Below are 25,289 nucleotides of genomic sequence, written 5' to 3' on the forward strand. Positions count from 1 at the left end.
TTCCTCAAAACTGGGGTGGCGAGAGCCAACCCAGACACTATCGCCACCTAGGTGGAAGGCGGAGAGAGAAGGAATTGCGTATTCAAACGGGGCCGACTCAGCTGGTCACCTTGTCGTTTGTAAAGTTGTTCTCAGATACCAGTGAGATATGTTGGCACTGGAAGGTCATCATTTACATATACAAGGAACCTGAAGTATTACAAACCAATACATGCTTTGAGTAATAAAACATATGTATTTCTTCTTCTTCTCTCTCTTTTTTTTAAACAGGCATTACAATGCACTTAGTGTGAACATTCAAAACTGTTGATCTGTTTAAAGTTCCTCGGTGTGGAGGAATTTTTCTCAGATAGGACGGAATGATACAGGGATAAAGAAGAGTCAGGATGAGAGAACTGAAGTCGGTTATTGGCACGTACAATGAAGTCTTTCTTCGATAAGAGTTTTCTGTTAGAAAAACAAGTTGTTTTTTTTTTACTTAATGTCGCTTTTGGTTTCATTGGCAAAAGGTTTTAAAGACACTTCCTATAGTCATTGTCAAAACACACCATATATAGTGCAATGAAAATAAACAGAATGTCTGTACTGTCAGGTGTGTGGATGGCGTGAGAGTAGAGTTTAAACAATGACAGAGGCATGGGTGGCAAACACAGTTCAGTTTAGTGACAGTTCAGTGAGTGGATGTTGGAGCATCATTGCATGTCAGAAATGCATCATTTACAAGTTTCTTTGAGGCTAGAGAGCTAAAAGGCTAATAATCTACATAGGCAAGATAAATCAGCTTCAAAATGTGCCTGAGAGAAAAGAAATATATATAGCAAGACACTCTAAGTGACGAGAAGCAAGGAACATTTAGATGAACGCGCTTGAGTCCTGATCTTTAGGGATGGAATGTGCAACAAGGGACAACGTTTTTCGTTAGGACAAGTCACCAATCCAAGAGTTAGTCAACAAAACCGGGGCGAATACGCCATAGAACTGAACAACCTTTAAATTCAATTGAGTGACATTCAAGTCCCAAAAATTCTCTTGGGACTTTTTTTTTTTTTAGTACTGCTGTACCTAAATGCATGTGACTGAAGAGAGCTGCATTTGCATACAGTGCAATAAACACATACAGAGCCGACACGTCCCATTTCGGTATTCACAGCATTAAAACAGGTTGGAAGTCGAGAAAGTGAACAAAAGCAAATGAAGGAAATAAAGACAGAAAGTAACGTGTGATGGATGAGGATCAGAAACAGTTTCAAAACGCAAAGCTGCTGTATTTGTCCGTGATGAGTTCATTTGTGAGGAAACAAGCAAAAAAGCAGGAACACTGTGGCATCCAGTAAACTTCTATCCAGATGATGCTGTCCCCGCAGGCAAAAAACAACCAAAAACATCAAGACACTTCACCTTGGTCGTCTCTTTCTGCACACAAAGTAACGCGTTTCCTGCGTAAAAGCAACACGGCGCATTTCAGCGGCGCCTGCGATTAAGAGGTGTTATTTTCCTTCTGACAAACACACCTAAACCACAGGGTCAAACTCGAGCTGCTGCGGGACACGTGGCCACAAATCTACGATAAACAGGGACAGAAGCAGACTGTGCAACTGAGAGCTGAGGCTACTAGCTGCAGACAGCTAAACCAGTGGAAGCCAGCCTGATGCAAAAGCTGTTTTTTGCTAGCTAAAATAAAGCCCATGTGATCTGCAGGTCAAATGTAAAATGCAGTCTGACCACAATCACCAGCATCTACAGTTTCACTTTACGTGCCGAATAACTGATGTAACTCTGCTCTGTGCACTTAACAGATTTACTTACTGAAAATCTCAAAAAGCAGCGGAAAAAAAACTAAAACAAAACAATTTTGACAAGAAACAAAAAACGCAGGTAAAGGATGAGAACTATAGATAAACAATAAATTATGTTGCCTGAGTGAAATATGTAACAGACTTGCAAAAAACAGCCGTGCTCCTATAGGAAACTGCCAGGCGTTGAAAACCTAATGTCGCGAGCACTTGTCAGCAATTTCTGGGGAGGAAGCTTGACTGTTTACCATCATCTTACCAAAAGATTTTCCAAATTGTCACAAAAGATTTTCATTGTTGTGCAACCCAAATACACTAGTGTTACTAGTGTAACTGAGTTGACGCAGGCACCTTGAGGCCAGTTTACTGCTCGTGCTGTCCAATTGCAGGGCCGCACACGCAATCTGGGCTGAGAGGGGGAGGACGTCGGTTAGCAAAAATAAGGGAAGGTCTAAGCAGCATGGCATCAACGTTAGACTGGATCCACTTTACACCACATAATTGTTTGGCTCTCTGCCCGAGCATCGAGGGGAGTAAAGGGGCATCTTTGTTTTTGGGACTTTGTGGAACACATCCCACTGGCCAAATCGATGACAAATATACAGCACATATACAAACAAAAAAAAGGCTGTATGCTACATTGAGAACGAAGACTTATGGTACTGTGCTTTTCAAAAAAAAGAAAAGAAAAGAAAAGAAAAGAAAAGAAAAGAAAACTCTCCATAAACATCATCCATATTCATTCCAAAGGAACAGGAAATAAAAAATGTAATGTATGCATTCAAGTGGTACTTTTATGGCTTTTTGTACAATACAACCTTTAGTGAAAATATACATCTAGACATAAATTCAAGTACAAATGTACAAAATCTTTAAACTCATACTTTTTTCTTTAATTATAGTACACTTTTAATACAGCTCATAAATACAGGTCAACATTCACTGAGTTCCTAAGATCTGCGCTCGGTTCGGAGTTTTGTGGTGAAGTTCAGCAGAGGGGGAGGAGCGAGGCGGGCGGAGGGAGTGGTTTAAAGTCGCGAGGGCTCCTCCGTCTCGTCGTCAGTGTAGCCGCCTTTAAAGCAGACCTGGGGAGGAACACAAGTGGAAAATATCACCCACATCGTCGCCGGTGGTCGCCTCACCATCTCCTCACTGACGTTACTACATCGTCGGAGGCGCTTCAGTGCTGGAGGCAAGAATTCTGGCCATGAGACCGAGTGAAACCTACACTTAAAGGTCCCACATTAGTCCTCTTTTCCAGATATTTTTCATCCCTGACCTCAGCACAGCAATCTCACATGATTAATTATCCCGAAACTCTCAAGACAGGCTTTAGCTGGGCACTTTTTCAGCTTCCTGCTAAAACTGGGAATGGCATAACTGCTACTAAAGGATGGCTTCTTACTTATTACCAGGTACAATCACAGGCTGGAGACACATATTATAGTTACAAACTGTTAGTCGAGATTGTTTTGTATACTATGGGACCATAAGACAAGTGCTTTGTCACAAATGATGCTATGAAACTGCCAGCTGTTTTTGGTTTTACAACAGTACAACACACTTTTTCTGTAAAAAAAAAATAAATAAATACACATATATATCTATATATTTATATATATAGATATATATGTTTAACGCTATACTCAAAAGGCTGATCTGTAATTGGTTATTAATTCAGCTGAAGACAATGGGCAGTAGTGTCAAAAGTAGAGTTAAACACTGCCTCAACAATCTCAACAATTTTAAGTTTCAACAGTTGGATTCAGGGTCAAACTCTGGTGAAAGAAAAAGATCCAGTTGATGGGTGCAACCTGTGCAGTGTCCTGGATCTTCTCCTCGTTTTGCTCATAAAGTACTGTGCTGTTTCCTTTTTCATTCGCTTTTCTTTTTTTTCCCCAAGAAAACCACAATGTGCGGCTGAAAGAATGTTACAGAGAACAGAGGGGGAAGGTCCACCCTATCCCTTGTGTATGATACACCCCGAATTTACGCAAAATTTAGCGGGGGAGGGGGGGGGGGGGGGTTGCAGAACGAAATACAAGGTCATACAATGAAAAGCAGAGGTGACATTGAAGGTCCTGCAACATTTAAACAGTGTAATGACAAATTTTCACTGGCGCACACAAAACTAGTGCACGCCTGTCAGGTAAAAGCCAAGTGAGGAAAATAAAGCAGTAAGAGGAAGAGATACAGAAACTGGGCAGGAAGACGGGCATTATTCCAGTCAACTTCAACTAGCAGTGACAGCTCAAGAAACAATTCATTTCACATGTTGGACAAGACTTGAACGGAAAAACAAGGAAGAAGAAGGAAAGAAGGAAAAGAGCAGGTACCTTAGCCCCCACCCCCGCGGACAGTCGGCGGAGCACTAGCACTTGCCTCTCTTCTGAACAGGCGGTAGAAGAAGCCTCTCTTTGGTGGAGGATTGGGCCGGTTCATGTCCAGGTCTGAGCAGAGCGTCCCGTCAGTCTCATAGACATTGATTTCTTTGAAACACTCCATCTCGATCATCTGGAATAGATTGATAAATCAGTTTTTCGAGAAAAAAAAAATAGGAAGAAGAAAGAAAAAAAAACTTGGGGAGGTGTCCAACAGATTATCTCACAATTTATGATAAATTAGCACACTGGATGAAACATTTTCTAAACTTTGTGGATTTATATCATGTATTGATCTGGTTAAGATCAAATGGAAAGCATTTGCAAAAATCTAAAAGGTGACTTGAGGAACCCTCTGACTTACACAATTGTTAAATGAGTCGGATTAGCTACAGTATACTTGGTTTGGCGTGGTAGCATTGCTCAAAGCTTTCTTTTTGTGTAAGATGCGAAACGAACCACACTAAGCCTCAATGCTAATCTCATTAGCATCATCAAGAGCTACAGTCTTTCTTCTTGGCCATCTACCATGGCTTCTATCAAGAAACACTTCAGAAACACTTCCTGTTGGGAGGATGGCAAGAAAGTGTAAATTACATTTAAAAAGAAAATTGTGTGTTCATTTAAAAATTAGCATCTGTTGCGCTTTCTGTAGATTCAGAAACCATTTGCATTATTTATCTCTCCACGAAAAGGAATGCTTTCTTCGTGGACATTTATTCCTGTTTTACTGTCTTAAAACAAACAAACAAACAAACACAATGACGTCATCTTGACGTCCTGTGCCTGCAGTACCTCATTCTGCCACGGGATGGAGACGCTGCCTGTGACAAACTTGTGGTAGAAGTCGTCGTCAGTGGGGTCGAGGTTCACGCCTTTGACTGTAGAGAACTGCTCAATGTCCAGGACGTCTTTACAGTACACGGCTCGAGGCTGCCACACAGAGGCACAGACAGTTAAGAAAAAGAAAAGGAAAAAAAAGCCTAAGTAAATTAGTCAAGAGCTTGCTCAAGTAGCCACCAATAATTAGCTTTTCCTTCAGGGAGTTCCCACATTCCTGAGATCTCTGTACCGCTTTGTTTATCTTAGCGATTTAATACTAAACAGATTGACCCAAAGCACTCAGCTCTGCATGGGTCTTCTATAAGTTTTTACATTCTATTTTTCATACAGTGAAATATTCACAGTTAAGTCCATAGCTTGTGTTACTGTAAAGTAAAGTAGTGAGTTTGGAACGTTTTGAGGAAAGCTCTGACATTTTGCGCTTGTATCTCTATCAGCTAATAACTGGGAGGTGTTTGTTTATTTGTAACAATGGTATTTCCTGTATGCTTCGGCCACTGCTGTGCGCAGAGTTTGAAGGGCTCCAAGAAACAAATCGGCAGCCACGTCCTGCACAACCGAGTGCATGTGTGCGTACTGATTCTCACATCTGGGATGAAGGGAGGGTCTAGCATGTTGGCCTCCAGTCGCTTGAAGTTGATGTTTCTGAAGATGGGATGCTGCTTCACCTCCACAGCCCCCCGACCCTGGCAGCCCAGTCGCTCCTTAGGGTCCTTGGTCAGGAGCTGAATAGCAACAGAGGGAAGACAGTCAAATAAAACTTCCATCTCTCTGATTCCTTCCAGCAGTGTGTGTTTCTAGCCTCTCAATGAAATCCCCTGAAATGGGAACATTCCACCCTTTGCTACATTTTGCTTGCTCCACTCTGTAAATATCTTTGCAAATGTCGAAAAGGGCACTGATTCCTCTTCCAGGTGTTTGTTCCGTCCTCTGAGATGACCCACTTTTTGTCGCCTTCCACAGATGCGGAAGTGCCCGAAAAAGCAGAAAGCAAAAGCCACTGGCCTTTGCCGTAAACTGTCAACAGAGGGCGAATTACACACTTCTTTTATGGGGATGATGAATAAAATTACTATTTCAATTTGGACTGTTAATCATCCCTGGATGTTCCACTGAAGCCAAGGATGAAAAGTTAAGCAAAGCAAATTGTTTTGACTGTTTGCTTTGCATCAGCCAATTGATTTCCATGTTCAGTTTGGCATAGTTTTTTAACTCTTTGCATTTATCCTGGCTTGGGGACCAGCACGAGGACACTGAACTGCTGGTGTGACCTGGCCAGGGACGGAACCCCTGAACTCCAGCCTCGAGGGCAGACGCTCCGAGCTGAAAGTGAAAGAGCAGCTTGGGGCTTTTATGACGGCGGCTAACTCCTGACGGTTTCATAACTAATCCCTTTTACTCTAATGTTCACATGGCGCGCACACAAACACAGTCGCACATTTAATCCTCTTGACTTATGCATCTGACCCCGTGTAATCTAATAAAGGCCGCAATCCATACTCCCAGCTGACGCACAGCCACCACTGCGGATGGGAATCGTGGAGCGTCACCACGTTCCTCTGGGAGTTTATGAGTAAATAAATAAATAAACGAATGAATGCGTCCGTGGCACCAACTGTGGCCACAGCACAGCCAACTTGTGATATGGCGGGTGCAGTTGGATGGTGTGACGAGCGGCCCACGCCTGTGGCCGAGGTGCCACCCGAATGTCGGTGGCTTCCAGCCATCGAAGAGCAACCTTCTCGCCCTTGCTTGGGGTTCTCTTCTCATTCAAACCACAGTTTGGTGCAGATTCTCACAGTGATTCTCAATCTCCGTCTTGCACTGCTGAAGCTAATTTAGCCGCAGCCGTCTCTCCAAGACGGAATTCCTTCTTATCTCGCTCCCATTTCTAGCTAAAACCTCTCTCTCTCTCTCTCTCTCTCTCTCTCTCTCTCTCTCTCTCTCTCTCTCTCTCTCTCTCTCTCTCTCTCTCTCTCTCTCTCTCTCTCTCTCTCTCTCTCTCTCTCTCTCTCTCTCTCTCTCTCTCTCTCTCTCTCTCTCTCTCTCTCTCTCTCTCTCGGGAGTCTTTATATCTGCTGGACCTCAGGTCAAAATGTTCCACAGCGTCACACAAACAACCATCCCGTCCCCCTGCTGCTTCTCTGAAAGACTGAGCAAATCAGTGGCTTCCTCCTCTTGGAGCGTGGACATCAGGGACAGGAAGTGAAAGACCGATGGGAACGCTCAAAGCGCTGTGCACTGGCTGAGCTTTTGTTTTTTTTCTGCTCAGATGCATATTTTTTATATTAACACAAGCTGTATTATCAACAATGCCCCAGAAATAATTTCCAGAAATTATGAGTCAGTTTCACTCACAGCAACTATTATCTCATGGTTTTTGGGTATCCTGAAGACGTTCTGCCTTTCATGTGAAAGGCTTTTTCAGTTCTGGCCACCAGTCCAGTTGCCTTAAAGTTTCCTTCAAGAACCTTCACAGACTTACAGTATTTCAAGGTTGTGATTATGTTGTTCCTCGAACTCTTTTGGTAACATTTCTCAATTACGCTTTTTACGAAGCAAAAACCCTCTTAGATGATTTCTATTGCAATCAAGAACATTTATCGATCCGTTCATAGTTCTCCCCAGATCAGCAGTTGGAATAAAAAACTGAACTTGGACTGTACCACCAAAGAAATCAGAAGAAAACCCCAAACTTTGAAAATAGTCTATTCCCTCACACAGGGGCCTCCACTTTTCTGATCTGATGTCCGACTTTTCTCCCAGAGCTCACCAGTGTTGTTTCCCCTCTCACCTGTCTGCAGATATCCTTGGCTTCCTCCGAGAACTTGTCCGAGTACTCCTCCTGGTCCTCACGCACTCGTCTGTCCACCTCCTCCCGCTTGACGCGCTCCTTGCGCTTGCGGAAAGGCGACTGGCCCTGTATCATCTCGAAGATCAGGCATCCAAGTCCCCACCAGTCGGGGCTGACGGTGTAGCTCTCATTCTGGATCACCTCGGGAGCTGAGTGGAGTTCAGAGGGTTCAGCATAAACTTGGTTTGACTCGTGATGAGGAAAAGCAAGGTGACTCTCATGGAAATAAAACTGGGCAGTTACCCATGTATCCTACGGTGCCCACTCGCCCTCGTATCGTCTCTCCTTCAGGGATCTGAACAGCAAGACCCAGGTCTGAAATTCGAATGTGGCCTGCACAAAAAAAAAAAAGAGATTAATTACTACGCAGAGCATGCAAGTCTTCACAAAATACACACTTGATGAGATCTGATATCGACGATAACAAAGCTGATGCAAAGAAAGGCAGAGTGGGTGATAGGGACAACATTAACAAATATGAGGTGAGTAGATGACAGCGATAAATTGAATTGTTCAGAATAAGCCATCGCGCACTGAAAATTTTCTGAGCGAAAGACCTGCAGGATTGTTGAGCAGCTCCAAAAGACTGGTGGTTTACATCCAAAGAGCCGTGATGAACAAATATCAGTGAAGCCGTGAAGCGTGCCCACATAAAAAGCCCACTCTGGCCACGCTGGAGTTCACAAGTACGAAGAGCGAGAGAATGAAATTGAAACATACCACGATCATCCAGTAGGATGTTCTCTGGCTTCAAATCCCTGTGAGGAATTTAAAAAACAAAACACAAGACATTAGAGTTTTTTTCTTTGATGTTTGCCTTAATTAAATTGGCCTGTTAAATGTTGAGCTAGAATACATACACATATTAAAGAAACAGTTCTCATTTCTTTTGGAGCTTTTACCTACTGGACCTAATTATCACTGAGTACTTCAAGCCCCCGGCAAACCCCCCCACCCCCAACAACAGATAAAAAAACATAAAATACCTGATTGTCCAATTGTATCAGTTTATTGCACTGATGTGACACTCAAGGATGTTTTTGTGGATTAAGATTCAGTTGAAAGATCTGCCTTTCACAAACGCGCAAGGACACCCACCACAGCGGCAATCACTACTGGCATCAACCAGTGATTTCTTCTTTTTTTTTTAACAAATTGGTGATGGTCCGATGATATAAGCTTCGGTAATCAATAGGCATCTCTGTGTAGCTGCGGCTAGAAGAAGAACACGTCATTGCGTTACATAAGCTTCTGTTCAATGATGAGAAGGAAGGAAGGAAACTCTGTCCTCCAGTTCCCTAAACTGTTGGAATAACACTTTCACAAAACCTTGCCTGCCGATTATCGGACCAAAGGACAGCGAAGAAACAGACGGAAGACGGTGTGGCTACTGTTGGGTTGGACTGGATTCCAGGAACACAAAACCTGGTGTAAGTGTCAGTTTTAAACTACTTCCTATTTCTCCTTCTTTGAGCTTGTTCCTCAACCAATCACCTGCCTCCATCTGGCCCTCTGCATCCTTCCTCTTTCACTCCAGCTAAACTTCACATCCTCTCACTTCATCCATGAATCTCCTTCTCTGCTCCTCCTCCAGACCTCCCGCCTGCCATCTTCCAACCTCAGCCTCCTTCTACCCAGATCTCTCAGTTTAAACCATCTCAGTCTGGCCTCTGTTGGCTTCATCTCCAAAACTTCTAATATGCTCCTCACTCCTTCCTGGTCCCCTCCATCCTGCTCACTTCCAACAGAGAAGCTGGACATTTTGAATCTCTGCCACCTCCAGCTACGCCTCCCGATTTCTCCTCTGCATCTCTAAAACCAGACGCCGCCGCTCTCACTACTGCAGTAAACAGAAAATACAAAATGCTGCGAAGAGGAAAGAAACTCTGAGGAACCGTCGTTTATGTCAACAATCGAAATGGGCCGATTTCGATACCAAATATGACCAAATATGGTTGTCTCCACACGAGTATCTTCATATCGGTGCAGCGCTGAGGTTTCATCACACTGAGGTTGATGTGTGCGGCCCCACCTGTAGACTATCCTCTCACGGTGCAGATCCTCGAGGCCACAACAGATCTCGGCGGCATAGAAGATGGCCCTCTGCTCGTCGAAGCCTGAGTTGCCCATGTTGTAGATGTGGAACTTGAGGTCGCCGCCATTCATGATGGTCAGCACCAGGCACAGCGCATCCTTGGTCTCGTAGGCGTATGCGAGGCTGACCTGCGGGCAGGGGAGGCAAGTTTGTGGGGGGAGGCGGTGACAAGAGAGCGGTCAAAGTGCAAAAAAAAAAAAAAAAGGGTTGGGGGGGGGGGGTCGCTGAGGAGAGAACGCTGTAAACTGGAGTCCGTTTGGGATAGACATCACAGGCGTTCGCCCGCTGGAACGGTGGGAATGTATACAAGCAGAAGCAGGAGGAAACAGTGCCGGCTGGAGAGACCAGGAGGCTACAACCCCCCCCACCGTCCCACCAAGCCTCCATCCATCTCTCTCTTCCAGCCTGTCACTCCCAGCACTCTCCCTCAACTCTCTCTACCTTCCGGTGGGTCAGCGACACCGCGGCTAAAATGTGGGTGTTCGTGTGCGGTTGTGTACAAGCAGGATGTTGCTGCCACTGGGAGGAATCCCATCTGCACTGGGGCCGTGCAGAGCAGAGCAAAGTGGGTGAGAAAGAGGGAGATAGAGAGAAAGAGAGAGAAAGAGAGAGAAAGAGGGTCATGGGGAGGAAAATCTTATTGAGTGAGGTGAGCAACTAGGGGTCAGCGGTCCTGGTCCTACACTCCTCTGCAAGCACATAAATCAATTTTTGCTTAGTAGTAACTAAAAAAACTGAACTACTACCCAGCATCTCAAATATGGTCTACTCACAAGGTCCCATTTTCACATATTTATATTTAATTCTGGACTTCAGTGTAACAACCTCACAAAAATAGATAACAATGAATGGGCATCAGTTTGGCTGAGCCAAAGGGCAGAACCAAAACCCGGCATGGCGTGGTGTTGTCATAGAGGGATAACAGTGACCTTTGTGACATCACCAAGGGCTGTATTCCAGAAAGAAGAAGCGAAGCAAGCAAAAGAAGTGACAGACGGATTCATTTTGCAAGAAATGAAAATGACGATGACAATACCAGATGACTTTTCCAACAATAAAAGGCGATTGTTTGTATTTAAAGTGATTCTCACGGCACTACAGCCTGCATATTCTGCTTTTTTTCCTCAGCTCTTCATTACTCATTTCAGACTTGGAGGAATCTTGCAAGATTCGCAATGTGAAACAGTTTACAAAACCCAGGAAGAAACGGCACATTTCAGAGTGTGTTTATGGCCTCTTTCCCCTTCGCAAACAAAATGCAGAGTTTGAGTCCAATTCTGTGAACTGGGAAATCATAACATCTGCTGCGTCCTTCAGCAGACGTTACTTCTACGTTCTTTGGAAATTAGGAGGAGCTCCAAAAACCACGACTTCAACTCTGCAAAATGCAAAACCCAAGTTGGATGCACACATTAACTGATGGTATGAGGCAGTAATGAAAAAGGTAAAGAATAGCAAGAGTGAGAGAGAGATAGATGTAGAGGGAGAGAGAGAAACGAGGGGTTTGAGAGTGCACTTGACTCTTCTCCTTGCTACTGCTGTTTGGTCAGTGTTGCTAGGTAACAAAGCTGCTCTCGTAGGTAGAGAGGCACATGAAGAGTCATCAGTTCTGCCTGCAGCACAGAGAATGAACACACACACACACACACACACACACACACACACACACACACACACACACACACACACACACACACACACACACACACACACACACAGAATCATGTGCCAATCCCAGGTGACAAGAGCTGCAAGTCTGAGGTTCCATAACAAGCCCACTCGAGCCTCCTGTGTGTGTGTGTGTGTGTGTGTGTGTGTGTGTGTGTGTGTGTGTGTGTGTGTGTGTGCACGTCCATGTGCACATGCATACCCATACATGCTTTTATCATGACTCACTCCAAACAAGGACGGGCGACACAGCTCGCGCTGCATCAGAAACGAGAGCCGTCCGCCGGCGCAGTGCAACTGAAAATGCGGCCGTCGGCCTCAGACGGACGACACTGAGGCTTCGGCCTCCAACCGCCTGCACGGTGGGTCAACACCAGAGCAGCGTGCAGTTAAACATTAAAAACAGACTGCTGCTCTTGCTACAATCTGCACACGCACACAAAGTACATATTGTGCGCCCCGACCACACATTCACACGCAGGTTTCTCTTCAGCCGCTCGTCCAGCGAGCCCGTTCCAAGAATGTTAACGGGGCCCCGGTGCAATTTTCTTGTCTTTGGAATAATCGTTTACATGACGCGAGGCACAACAGCGGAGCCAAAGCTAAGTTTTCCTTTCCTGCTCAAAAGCACCTGAGAGTCGTTTTCCACGCGCAAGAGCAGCTGACGGTGGCGAGTGAAAGAGCGAGAGAGAGAGAGAGAGAGAGAAAGATATAGAGAGAGAGGAGCACGCTGTGCTGATCCCAAATGTGAACATGATGATGAGGGTCAAAGCTTGAGTGTTGTTGCGTACAAAGACTGCCGACGGCTGCAGAAATACATAAACGGTCATCACAAGACTCGGACGTGGGACTATTCAGTGGCTCTGAAGTGGCAAACGGCGACACATGTTAAAATACCAAAGGGAAACAGTTCACTTGGAACACAAGCGTGCTCCAAATCACATATTGTCATTTGTTCATTTTCACTTACATGCAACACAGTTCACAAACAAGCACATCATCCCACAATAGTAGACGCATGATAGATAGATAGATAGATAGATAGATAGATAGATAGATAGATAGATAGATAGATAGATAGATAGATAGATAGATAGATAGATAGATAGATAGATCTTTTAATTGGCCTGACCAGATTTATTTCATTATTTATTTTCTTCCCTAACTGTTAATATTTCAGTTGCATTATAGCCTGGACAATAATCTATGACCACTGTAGCCAAGGCTATGAAGGATAAATTGTTAAATATTCAAACAACTCAGTGCAGTGAGTTATACTGTTTGACTTTTTAATCCAACTTTTCAGGATACCAAATGGCACTTTTTAAAATTCCCTTTTTCATCTCTTGTTTTTATCAGTTTCCAGCTCAGACAGGTCTATTTTATTTACACCTGGATGAAGTCAAAAAGCCTGAAGGCCAAACCATGAATAAATAGGGGCGTGTTGTTTAAGCCACGACTGTTGAGACGTTTATCAACACCTGCTGTTTCATACTCTTGATTTGAAGAGATACATAAATCTGACCTCAAGCTTTGGACTGAAATTCAGTGGAATTTACAGAATAGGCATGAAAAATGTAAAGGCAATACGCTCGTCAATGTGTTTAGCCAGAAGGTAAAACACACAACTGGAAAGGAATGGAAAACAATAAATCAATCAGTTGTGTGCAAAAGCGAAAAAGAGCAGGTGTTGATCGTCGAGGCAAAAAAAAACAAAACGTACACAACAAACAACCTGTGAACCAAAAACAAGTTCATCAAAAAACAGTAGGACAAACAATTACAATGGCAGAGAATCCAGGCACATCACAATGCATTCAAATACACACACACACGCTGCCGGTGACATCCAAGAGAAATGGAACCTGGCGTGTTTGACACTGGTCAAACATTGATATTTTGTCCAAACGGTGGGAAAATCTTTGCAAACTGCAGCGCAGGTTTCCGCCGCACGCCTTTGTGACTAAACATCACAACCTTCACACACACACACACACACACACACACACACACACACACACACACACACACACACACACACACACACACACACACACACACACACACACACACACGCAGCTTCTATCTACTGAGTGACAGCCTTTGCAAACATGCCGTTCCATTTCTCCTGTGGGATCCCACAGCCATTATAAAACGCACACATACACACAGACACGCACAAAAACAGGTACATTTGCATTCAAAAGATGGAATAAGAAAAAGGTAGTACTTACTACAAAACTACTGTTAACTTTTTCTAAAATGCGTTTTTCGTTTAGTGCCATTGCTTCACCTTTTCTTTTCTTCACCCGTTTCTTTTCCAGCTTTTTACAGGCGTACATCTTACCGGTGGCACGTACTTGGCAGGCACAAACCTGGAAAACGAGGGGCGAGGAAACACGATTACACGCACGCACGCACGCACGCACGCACGGGCACACATTTATGTACCCTCGTGAAAAAAGAAGCACACTTTCAAGTACAGCTAATGGAAGCTAATGTGTCACACCGCAGATCCCTCCGCCCAACATTACCGTTGGTGGAGACATAAACAGCGCTGCATTAACGGACTGTTAAAGGCTACTTGAGGGTGCATAAATCATTAAAACCTCATTTCGCCACTCGCAGCCCGCTGAGGGACGAAACTTTCGCCAACAGTGGCGCAAACATTTTTTTTTATTATCATCATCATAATTATTATAATCATTACTATTATCATAGACACTCACCTCGCCAAATCCACCTTTTCCTAGTACTCTGTAATGTCTGAAGGTATTTTTGGTTACTGGTTGTCTGCAGGGGGGGAGGGGAAGAGTGACAAAAGAGAAGGAGACGTAGGAATGAGTGAGACCAGGCCGCGGCTGCAGACAGAGTAATGCTCCCCGTACATTATTAATGCAGCCTGATGACTGCTGTTTCCACCCCTGCCTCTGTTCCCCAGCCATTAGGCACAGCCTCATCAATTATTTAGCACGTCCAAACAGAAAACACCGACTGGCAGCGGCCGCCTTTTGTGTTTTTCGTTGCGCCGGAACGCGACGCGGGACCGCCGTGCAAAGATCGGCCAAAATGCTGAAACCAGTTTCAGATTGTCTCCTAGAATTCCATTTTATTGCTTCCCCAAATTCTGTAAAAAGAATGTTCATGTCAATTTAACATTGGAATGTGTGCAGCACAGTGACTTCCTTGTTCAATTCACGTGAACATTGGACTGAAAATGGTCTTCAGACATATTCAGACCTCTCGTGCACATAAGTTAAGGGATGCATATCACCTGATACATTCAATTCCTTTGAAACAGCTCGGCTGTTTGGGCTGATTTGTGTATTTTTTTGCAAGCTTTCCAGCCTTCTTGAGGGAAGGCAGCAATGCGCTTGAATGGTTTGAGAGACGGGAAGGAGTGTTTGCAAGATGACACACGAGTTCTCTCACACACGACCAACCCACACAGAATGTTAGCCAACAACCGAGTGAGTTGAATTTCCAATCAAATGACGGTAAATTGCATGCATTGCATCTCTTGGCCAATTCTGTGGTTGGGGTCTTTTAATATTTGACACCGTGCGTCATCAGATTCCTGTGATAAATCCTAGACACACTGATCGTGACGATGGGGCACGCAAAACAAACAAACAACAACAACAACAGAAAAAGTGCCACCGCAAGTTTCCCACTTGCAGTGACTCATCCTAAAATACTGGTTCCCCAAGTATGACAGTGTAATTCCCAACGACACCCAGAGCAACATGACAAAGACCTTCGAGTCTCCACCCGACGTGCTGGCCTGTCAAACGCTGATGTGCAACTTTTAACCCTTCAGCTGATCGGCGTGCGTTACAATATGGTTCGCTATCCATCTCGTGTGTACGTGTGCGGCAGGTGGACTCTCCAGGTGTGTGTGTGTGTGTGTGTGTGTGTGTGTGTGTTCTGAAGTAGCCACGCACCTCTCCAACCATTTCCACTGAAGGAAGCGAGAGAAGTACATGGACTCCTGGTAGGAGGAGAAGGGCACCCCGCTCAGGTAGTCCCGGACGATTCTGCAGAGGGGAGACAGGAGGAAGGAGGAGGAAGGTGATTAAAGCGGCATAGTAAAGGCGCAACAATGCATGCGTCACCGACAGAAAAATAAAGCCGAGGAAGGGGGAAGGTGGGATTTATTACCCGGCGTTCCAGACTTTCCGACAGCTGGTCTGCATTCCCCGGGGAAGGCTTCCAACCTTTACAATGACTTCAAACACATATCCTTTTTATCTGGCTAACCCCTGGATTCAGATGTGTGTCCACATTTGTGTGTGTATGTGCATGTGCGTGTGCGTGTTTAGGCAGCACCCGCAGTGTCGCAGTTCAAAGCAGCTCTCAGTGGAAGGACTGAAGTGAACAACGAGGCAACGCAGCACGGGCGCAGAAAGAAAAAAGAAAAGAAAAGAACAGAAAAAATGTGCCTTTTCGACGGAGACATTCCACTCAGCTCAGAAAAAGGAAACAGGGGATTTCGGGGTTTTTTTAAAAACCAGGGTGGGAGGCGGAGAGGAACATCTGATCTCACCTCGGCTCACATGTGCACGGTGGGCGTGACTGAGCGCCGTCCATCGATTATGTCACAAGTTCCCGCAGGATGAACGGAACGCGTTCTGCGCCCGGCGCCCCGGCGGCTAAATGAAGGTCTGTAAGGGAAGGACAGGGAGGTCGCGGCAGGTCGCAGCCTTCATGTTCTACCGCTCGTACATCACGGTCGCTCCACTGGGACGTGCAGGAACACGACTCCCTGACACGACCCTGCCTGTCTGATTGCCTCTCACATCCAGTCTTTCAACTGCAGATGGTGTCGGACTACAAAGAAACGTCTTAACGTGCGACGCCGTCCCTACAAACATACACCGGAGCTGAGAACTCTGATGGGACAGGTTACATACTTCTTTCCCTGATTAAGCAGAAGTATCAGGAGAAGAAACAAAAAAAACCCTCCTGTCCACGCTCACAGGTGACATTTGAAAGGCTTCAGTCTGCTACTTTCCGATATTTGTTTCAGTCGGGATATTGTTACTTATTGAGAAACTAACATCTTCTGGGTGCCTTTACCCGCGATTTGCCATCTATTAACCAGCACTTAAACCTGCTAATCTCATGGTATGACTGAATTCACGAATCAATGCAACTTTGACTTTGGTCCTGATCTTAAAACAAACAAAAAGACAAAGTCTGAGATTGCATGTAATTTGAAGGTTTGCTGCAACCAAAAGCCGTTGAACAACCTAAGAAATGGGCTGGAGGCGTTTGTTCTTCCTTCATAACAAATTCAAGAAACAGGTTGACTGATTACATATAAGTAAAGCTACATCACGGAGGCAGAATTTTTTTTGGTGATTAAGCCTCAGATGCAAACCAGAAACTGTACCAAAAGGACATTTTACAATAAAAAAAAAATAAATTAAAAGTGTCAGAAGTGTCTTTAGATTCACAGGCAGCGGGTTTACTTGTGTGTCAGATACAGTTTAAGAGCAAGTGACTGACTTCTCCCTGAGGCCGAGACCGGCGCTTTAGAAGTATAACACCACCATGTTGGAGACAAGAAACGTGGATTGCATGCCTTTTACGGATCAGGCATCAAATGGGAAAATCTGACTTGTGAGTCACTGCCTGTCAAATCGTAAACAAACAACCAGTGCCTTTTTACGACTGACAGACAGACTTCTAGGGATTCACAACATCTGGCTAAACTAGCCACGAATGGTGGGAAATTATCTGCGATCCGTACTCGAGGTCCAAGAAATGACGATGGCGCCGCGCAGATGCTGGAATTGACAGGGAGTAAAGGTGCAACACCTGGGAATCCAACCGTGGAATGTGTGTAAAAGCTGAGGTGCTACTCCTCCTGAACCCGACGGCAGCGAGAGTTGTCCTCGCCAGCACTCCGTTCCCTCCTGCTGACCAGCCGAGATCCAAACCTCCTCCTCCTCTGCCAGGCTCTAACACATAGCGGCCTACCAGCGTTGCAGCACGCACTCTCCTCCTCCTCTGCCACCCAGAAAAGTGGAGGAGATGCTCATACAGTATTTGGCGCAGGATGATTTTTCCTCGACCGTGTTTGGGAATGACTTCATCGCAAGAAGAGGAGGATGAGGGAAAAGCTGCCTGTGGTTACCAGCCGGGCCCCGGGGTGGCTGTTCTTGGCACGCGGCTTGTGAGTAGAGAGAGTTTCCACAAGTGGAGCGGAGCGCCCTGCACCTCCTCGGTAAGACAGGCCTGAGAAGTTATGACATCCCGGACGCTTCTCTGCCTAGTGGAGAATCTTTCCAGTCTGTTCCGCTGATGTAAGGCTGTAAAGTCACTCAGATGCCCATGAAAACCCAATTGAAAGGGTAAGTGCCAAGTTACGTAAACGTGTAATAAATAGTAAACTGCCCCCCCCAAAAAAAATTAGCAACAGTGACACTTGACGCCCTCAACAAACGTCATATCAGACGTTATATTTATCGGAGGACAGGAACCCAGCGAGCGACACCGTGCCTGTTATAGCATTTACCACCAAGCTGCATTGCAGCCAGACAGCTACTGGCGCTAATGTTTTTTTTTTGGGGTCTGTGACAATGTGGTAAAGCTAATTAGCATTCTAACTTCTAGCTTCTAGCTTCTAACTTCGAGTTTCTAACTTCGAGTTTCTAACTTCTAACTAGCGCAGTGTGCTGCTAGCGATGGCAGCACATTTATTTAAATAAAGGACTTGTGTGCATTTAATTTACGTGCATTAAATTTTCACCTTTAGAAATTTTAGTGAAAGTCGACTGTCTGTACTTAACAACGTTACCGCTAGCTAGTCAACATACCACCTACTTCCATCTTCTTCTCAATACAAAATTCTGTCTGAAATTTCCTTATCAACAGTCCTAGTGGACCAGCTGGCTCCTGCTGGGAGACTCTGAGATGAGTTCCTGGCCTGAAGTTGAGACACCACTGGGAGTACAAACAAACGTGGCCACAGTATGGCTTTTGTTGCACGATGTGAACAGTACAGGAGGGGAGAGCGGAGAACAATCAGCACACGGACCTTTGTCAAACAAACCTGGCACACACACACACACACACACACACACACACACACACACACACACACACACTTTCATGACGTAACTCATGTTCCACCGCAGCCGAAGAAAACCCATGAGTGAGCTAACAACCCTGCTGGCTGTGCCAAAAGTCCCGTTTCCACATGCAGCCCCACGCTTTCCTACAACTCCTCCATCGAATGCGGGGAGGGGAAAAAAAGAAAAACAAACCTGCTATGGGTCAGAATTACATCTCGGAATAAGAAAATGGGGGGAAAATACAAAGTCCACAAGCGATAGTGGAAGGACTGAATGATGAGTGGATTTTTTATAGCCATCCCATTCACAAACACGTGCCAGTGTTTTTGCTCTCACCTGTTTTTACCACCGTAACATTTTCTTTGCGTCTCACCTCTTCACTTTTATCAAGTGCCTGCTGCGTGTGTGTCTGTTCCTATGGTTTTGAACAGGCCGACGTTCCCAAGCTGGAAATTAGCTTAGCGCTTAACTTGGTGCGTAACGGACGCACCAAGTTCCGGCAGTGATTAGTGCAAGTGCACGTTTGCCCTTTAAGACAACAGAATTAAGATTAAATCAAAGAGGATACATCTGACAGGATCTACTCGTCCCTCATTGTTCCACCGCGTCCCGAAATGTTAAACTTAGAGACCAAACAACAAACAGGGTAAGACCTCAGATGCAAGGCAAAGTGCGTATTTTGTTCATATCAACCTCTACTATGAAGTGTTTAGAGTCTAACAGGCTAAAATGTCTGGTACCATCAACATTTTTACCTAAAAAACAAAATCTACAGACCCCCAGGAAGACAGCATATTTAGCCTTCTTTTTACGTCTTCCTGCAAAACTTATATTTTTTCGCTTCTGGATGCTACTGGCTGCTTTTTTAGATATTCCATATGTTTGGAAGAGACAAACCCTTTCAGAAAGTAATGAGGAAGTCTCATAGAGCTGAATGAATACCTTGCATAGGTTTTGTTACTGTGCAGTACCCTCTGTGACATCACAATGGGCTAATTCCCAGAATTGGATGTTTTGGAGACATTTTTGTCAGGAAGGACTGGACTTCTCTCATTTCAGGCTCGAGAGACGTGTGACTAAAACAAAACAAACGCATAAGAATAAAGATTAATGAATAAGTTACAAACAAGATTTATAGAGAAAATGTCACAATGTCACTTGGAAGAATAAATAAACTGTAAACAGTTCGCTGAGGGGTCATTATCCCCCCCTGATGCTACTGATCCAACCCGTTACCACATGAGAAGAGCAGGTTGAAAGCACAAATGACTATTTTACAAAACTTTTGTTCCCACTTTTCCACAACTCCTCACAGCAGACTCCAATATTCCACGAGAGCAGGGAGGCTCGACTAAATCACACACCAGTTGCAGTAACCTACATTTTTCTTCCCCAATGGCTTTAAATTGGTACCCAAAACAAAACTCTCTGTCACGGAATAAGAACACATGCATACATATCCTTCACGGATGGCTCAAACAGATACTATTACCTCCAAAAAAGAAGGGAACGAAATATGTTTCAAGCGTAACAATTTTCCATAACATCATTCTGACCATTTGAAAGGGGCAGTCGACCAAAATAAGATACAAATTTCAAAAAAGCGACAATAAGCGATTAAGCATTAAGTCCAATCTGAATCCTAGCCAGCGTGCAACATGCTGCAACTTCTTCCGAGTGGCCGAGGTGAACTGAGTCATTTCGCAAAGCAACACTTAGCTGAGATAAACCAAACTTATGCTGGAGCGTGTTAATGTCTGTGTTTGTGCGTCCGTCCAATGAGAAGCGGATTTGCTGCAATAATCCCCCGTCTGTTTGCTTCTGCTGCCTCCGAGAGCAGGAAGCAGAAACACCTGCAAGAGTGTGCGCATGTGTTTGTAAATCGAGTGTGTGTGTCCGCGTGTTTGTGTGAATGCATGCCGGCCTGTGTGTGTGTGTGTGTGTGTGTGTGTGTGTGTGTGTGTGTGTGTGTGTGTGTGTGTGTGTGCGCGCGCGCGTGTGTGTGTGTGTGTGTGTACCCAGAACACTGAGGTGACCGTTGTTTTCATGCCAGCCATCCGGATGCTCCTTCTGCCCGCTGCTCTTTTTCATTCGCCTCCACTGTGCTTCTGTTTGCAAGTCTGAATGCGTGTGCGCGCAAACGTGTGTGTGTGTGTGTGTGTGTGTGTGTGTGTGTGTGTGCATATGTGTTATACTGCACTCCAGGTGCCAGCTGCCTCATCATGAAGAGTGACAGGGTGCACAGTCTACAAACACACACACACACACACACACACACACACACACACACACACACACACACACACACTCTGAAGGAATGGACTCACTGCTGCTCTTTGACAGCCCAGACTGAATCACGGGTAAAGCACCGAAACAGAAAGCGCATTGGTCTCCATCGTAGCGACTCGTTCATCAACAGACTGATCACGACCGAGAGGCCACATCATCCATGGTGTGTGTATGTGTGTGGCGTGGGGTGCTTACTTGGTGCAGTCGTCGAAGAGCTCCTTGCAGGGACTCTGCTCCAGCCTCTCCCGACACCCAGCCACCACATCCTGGGGAATGTCTGGCAGATGGGCCGCCGACTGGTGGGAGATGACAGGCAGAGAGACGGAGTGAGACAAGAAGACCAACAGCAGCAATGATGTGTTTTCCTCTGCACAAATCTTCTGCAGCTCCTTCCTAAGTGTGGCTAACAGCTCACATGATTTTTTTTTTTCCTTTTCTTTCTTTCTTTTTCAAGAAAACAAAAAAAGCACTTTTTTGTCAGTCAAATGTGCTTCATTCAGTTTCCAGCGAGCGCTACATATATTTCCTAAAGGCTAAAAATAAAAGTTCTGGGAAAGGCGAAAGTATGTTCGATAAGGGTGTGTGTTCACGTTCAGACATTCCTGGCCTGAACTTTATATATTTACTCAATCCATTTTCCGACAACGGGACAGCTTGTTTCCTCAGTTCTGTTTCCATCCAGTTGATCCCACCAATAATATTCATGTACACACCAGGAGAGCCGCACTTTGAGGTGCATACCATTACAACTCCGTGGGATCTTTTCTTAAGGGTTTGTGGGCCACAATCTGCAAACCCCACAGAATTTCCGCAATCTTCCGTCGTGTTGGAAAAAAAGTGACACTTCACAGTTTTTTAAACTTAAATTGTCTGTTTTTTTTGTACGGAAAAATTAGTAAAATTGTGCAGATTCTCCCCGGATATGAAGTCTGACATTGCTTTCAGGCACAAACTATCGTGCACTGTATAGTCCTGGGTCGGCTAACGAAGCTAACAAGACGGCAACGGAGCCACCCGATCTGACCATACAGCTTTCAACTGGAGCGGCGCCAACTCCAGTGTTACATCATCCCTTGCTCCAAATTCCAACCTCGGTGATGAATGGAATGCTCCGGTAGGGTAAACACTTGGGAGTGTTTACAAGCACTGTTAGCTCAACCATGGCTATACAGCAAAAGCAGGTCGATTCAACTGGACTACTGGCATTTAACCATGTACATGTATTTGTAAGGTACATGTGAATTGATATATTGAGCAAAACACATAAGACTCCACTACACAAGGTGGTGATATTTCCACCTTTCAGTGTCATCAGTAACGGTTTTTGGGTCAACGGATTAAATTAGTGGCTAATGAGCACTAGCCCTCATAATGCTGTGGTTTGACTACTTCTGCTTGCAGTGGTGTTTGACCTATATTGGTCAGACCTGAAAGTGCTGTGTATGTGCAGTAATAACTTCTAATTTGAACCGCATTGTGTGTGGGGGGTGTTTCCAACTATGAGAAATGAGAAATGAGAAGTCTTTAAAATGTGCCATATTGTACAAAAACTGACTCAAAAACTGTTTTCTTATATCAAGAGAATCCTATATCCAGCCTGGCAACGAACTCCACAGAAATAAGTGATGCCCTTAGTGATGTCACAAAGGGCACTGGCACTTCCCTCAGTTTACTGTCTACCACGAGTTCATTCAACACTCAGACTTTATCAGAATTTTGTTCCATTCCAACGTGAGTGACTCGCAAAATGGGGATTAGCCTGACCTTTAAATCAGTCTCATCAAACTATATCATTAAAAATGTAAATGTTAAATGTTTACAATAACACGTTTAAAGTTGCAGAGGTCTTTTGCTGTCAAAAGAACTTCATGCTGCTCGGTGCTGGTCACTTGATTGGAGAAAAGCACAAACATGAAGCGAAACAAAGTTACAGGTAACTTTGGGACGGACGAGAAAACCCTCATTCTGTCTCATCAGTGCATCGCCGGGACCGAAAAGAGGGAACGAAATCCTGCGACTGTTTATGTGACCAAATATTTAAGGTGCCTGGTTGCACTAAGAACTAGTTTACCACTGTTTGAAACAAGACAGCAAGTAAACAAGCCGAACGGGGCCACACACTTTTGAATGGAGCGGTGGTTGGTGGACCGTACCCAGTGAGGTTTTGACAGCTTATCGGCCAAAGACTGTTTCCGGGATATTACATGATCAGCAGACGGACTTGCGAGTCATTTTCCTCTAGAAAGAGTGCTGAAGGCGCTTTCTTTCCACTATAACAAAATCCTGTGGTTGGTATGTTTTCTTTAGCACCATAAACAGACCACTACAGGGTTCTGTTGGAAGTGGACCAAACCACCATTTTAAGCGCTCTCGCGCCAGTTTTTTTCTTTTTTCTTTTAAATTTTTTTGGTATACAGGGGGGTTACGCTGACTGCTTTCACAGCAGCCGTCAAGAACAAAAAACCGAGGAAAACAGAAACCGGAATTCAAACCGGACCACACAGGTAAAAGCCGTGGAAGTCTCATAAGAAGTAACAGTGCACTTGTCGATCTCGGCTGACACAGTCCACCGCACAAAGCGCATCATCAATTTTGAAAAGTGAGGTAATTTCTAACATATAATACTCATTTAAGTATATACATATAATTTTTTTTTTTTTTCTTCAAATGTGAGCAAGTGAGTTTAAAAATGAGACATCGTGTCAGCGTTGGCCGGCTCCCCGGCTCGCACATGAAGTCAGCCTCTTACCCCATTATTAAAGTACGTGTCTAAAACATTCAGGCCACAGTCCCTCCTCTTCTCATCAGGGGCGAGCTGGTACATGGCCTGTCGGAGGGCGAGAGAGACAAGCGTGAACAAACCGCAGCACGTCATACTCATCCAGCCATAATTTCGTACGCTTCCAAAATAGGTCCGAAACAGGAAGGGGGAGGCCAGCAAACTAAAATTAATGAGGAGGAAGAAATCAAAAGAGAAAAAAGGGGGGTGAGAAGATGGCAGACAGATCAGGAGACACAGCGTTCATCTTCATGTTAGCTGGCATCCAGCAGTCTTCGGGTTTTCACCCCGTCGCACCAGCACACGGTGTGTTTTAGGGATTAGTGCTCCAGCCGGACAGGCCTGTACCGAAAACATGCTCAGGCATCACAAGGAATGGGATGAAGGCCTGTGGACCTCTGTCTGAAGGGTCCCACGTAGTACACGATGGACTTTACTGATGTTCTAGCATCTGGACTGCCAGTGAAAACTGCATCTGTCACTTCTGTCATATGCCAGAAAACACACACTGGAGGTGGGAAGGGGGAACCCTTTGTGATGTCACAGAGGGCACTACTATGACCCAGACGTCTCCTCCTGGTGAGTGACCCCACACACCGTCGGCCACATTTTCACTCAGCCCTCTGAAACCACCTTGTGCGGGAGGTCATAGTTCCAGCAGAGAGCTAAAACGAATCCTTTTTGCAGCATACAGTAAACACAGGGCTAAATGTCCGGTTTTCTGGACATCAGCAAGGATGGTAAAAATGAGGTTCTGATGGGTAAAATATGTGGCTGTCGACTTGCTGCTTGTCCACGTCAGTCAGCGCCGCTACGTTTTTTTTCTCACTTGCGCGCTGGTCCTCCCGACAAAATGCAGGTTTGAACGAAAAAAGGCACAATTTGCCCCATTTTCACTCTCCCTCTCTCTCTACTTTTTTTTTTTTTTTTTCTTAACGCATACCTCCAGGGTCCGGGGCACAAGCTCAGGCCTGTGTCGGCCTGCTCGCCCTGGGGACCTGCCTCTGACGTGGGCTTGATCTCATGGAGGAGAGCTGAGAGGAAGGGGAGGGGTCTCTCCTGACAGCTCGTCTAAGTGGCTAATTGCCCCCACCCCACCCCACATCACATCACCCCACCCCACACTGCCGCCACTGCCGCCGCCAAGAGCGGGCAGGGGACCAAGCGCCAGCTTCCTGTGCGGCTCTGAGACAGAAATCACAAGTGGCAGAGGATGTGTGAGAGGAGGCCGGAGCCCAGTGGAGGGGAGAAGAGGAGGGGTCGGAGTCTTACCACGGCGTCCATGAACTCGATGCAGCGCTTCAGCTCCGGCCTGGTGTCGCAGTACTGACGGAAGAGCAGGCGGCCAATCGGCTGCTTCTCACACAGACTGGTGTAGTCCCTCTCTGCAGGGAGGCAAAGCGGCAGCAGGGGAAGAAGAAAAGGCTTTGTTATGGTTCAGCATGGATTTATATTAACAGCAGGTGCACATGTCAACTTGCATTTAGGACTTGATCTGTTTTTTT

The 25,289-nt window shown here is 45.3% G+C and overlaps 3 protein-coding genes across 4 annotated transcripts in view; 2 read left to right on the plus strand and 1 right to left on the minus strand.

The window, feature by feature from the left end:
• lrpap1 (low density lipoprotein receptor-related protein associated protein 1) overlaps window positions 1–25,289 on the plus strand; it is a 139,365-nt gene that overhangs the window by 105,258 nt on the left and 8,818 nt on the right. The window lies entirely within an intron of this gene.
• Window positions 642–25,289, minus strand: part of grk4 (G protein-coupled receptor kinase 4) — a 45,697-nt gene continuing 21,049 nt past the window's right edge. Inside the window, exons 3-16 of one of the 2 annotated variants that reach the window (XM_076037528.1) lie at window positions 25,057–25,169; window positions 23,755–23,832; window positions 21,201–21,301; window positions 15,579–15,671; window positions 14,364–14,427; window positions 13,869–14,009; window positions 9,904–10,094; window positions 8,592–8,629; window positions 8,115–8,204; window positions 7,812–8,020; window positions 5,605–5,742; window positions 4,970–5,107; window positions 4,176–4,307; window positions 642–2,878 (exon numbers count right to left, since the gene is read on the minus strand). In XM_076037528.1, the coding sequence (XP_075893643.1) occupies window positions 2,822–2,878; window positions 4,176–4,307; window positions 4,970–5,107; window positions 5,605–5,742; window positions 7,812–8,020; window positions 8,115–8,204; window positions 8,592–8,629; window positions 9,904–10,094; window positions 13,869–14,009; window positions 14,364–14,427; window positions 15,579–15,671; window positions 21,201–21,301; window positions 23,755–23,832; window positions 25,057–25,169 (1,583 nt within the window). In that variant the 3' untranslated portion in view covers window positions 642–2,821. Of the gene's footprint in view, window positions 2,879–4,129; window positions 4,308–4,969; window positions 5,108–5,604; window positions 5,743–7,811; window positions 8,021–8,114; window positions 8,205–8,591; window positions 8,630–9,903; window positions 10,095–13,868; window positions 14,010–14,363; window positions 14,428–15,578; window positions 15,672–21,200; window positions 21,302–23,754; window positions 23,833–25,056; window positions 25,170–25,289 lie in introns of both variants that reach the window. The other variant, XM_076037535.1, reaches the window with a different exon arrangement.
• Window positions 24,728–25,289, plus strand: part of LOC142896129 (protein Wiz-like) — a 93,856-nt gene continuing 93,294 nt past the window's right edge. The window contains exon 1 of the mRNA XM_076037627.1: window positions 24,728–24,734. The gene's annotated coding sequence lies outside the window, so the exon portion shown is untranslated. The remainder of the gene's footprint in view (window positions 24,735–25,289) is intronic.

This window comes from Nelusetta ayraudi, unplaced genomic scaffold, assembly GCF_046127955.1.
Source record: "Nelusetta ayraudi isolate G7.1 ecotype Tasmania unplaced genomic scaffold, CSIRO-AGI_Nayr_v1 ptg000004l, whole genome shotgun sequence".
NCBI classification, from domain to species: Eukaryota; Metazoa; Chordata; class Actinopteri; order Tetraodontiformes; family Monacanthidae; genus Nelusetta; species Nelusetta ayraudi.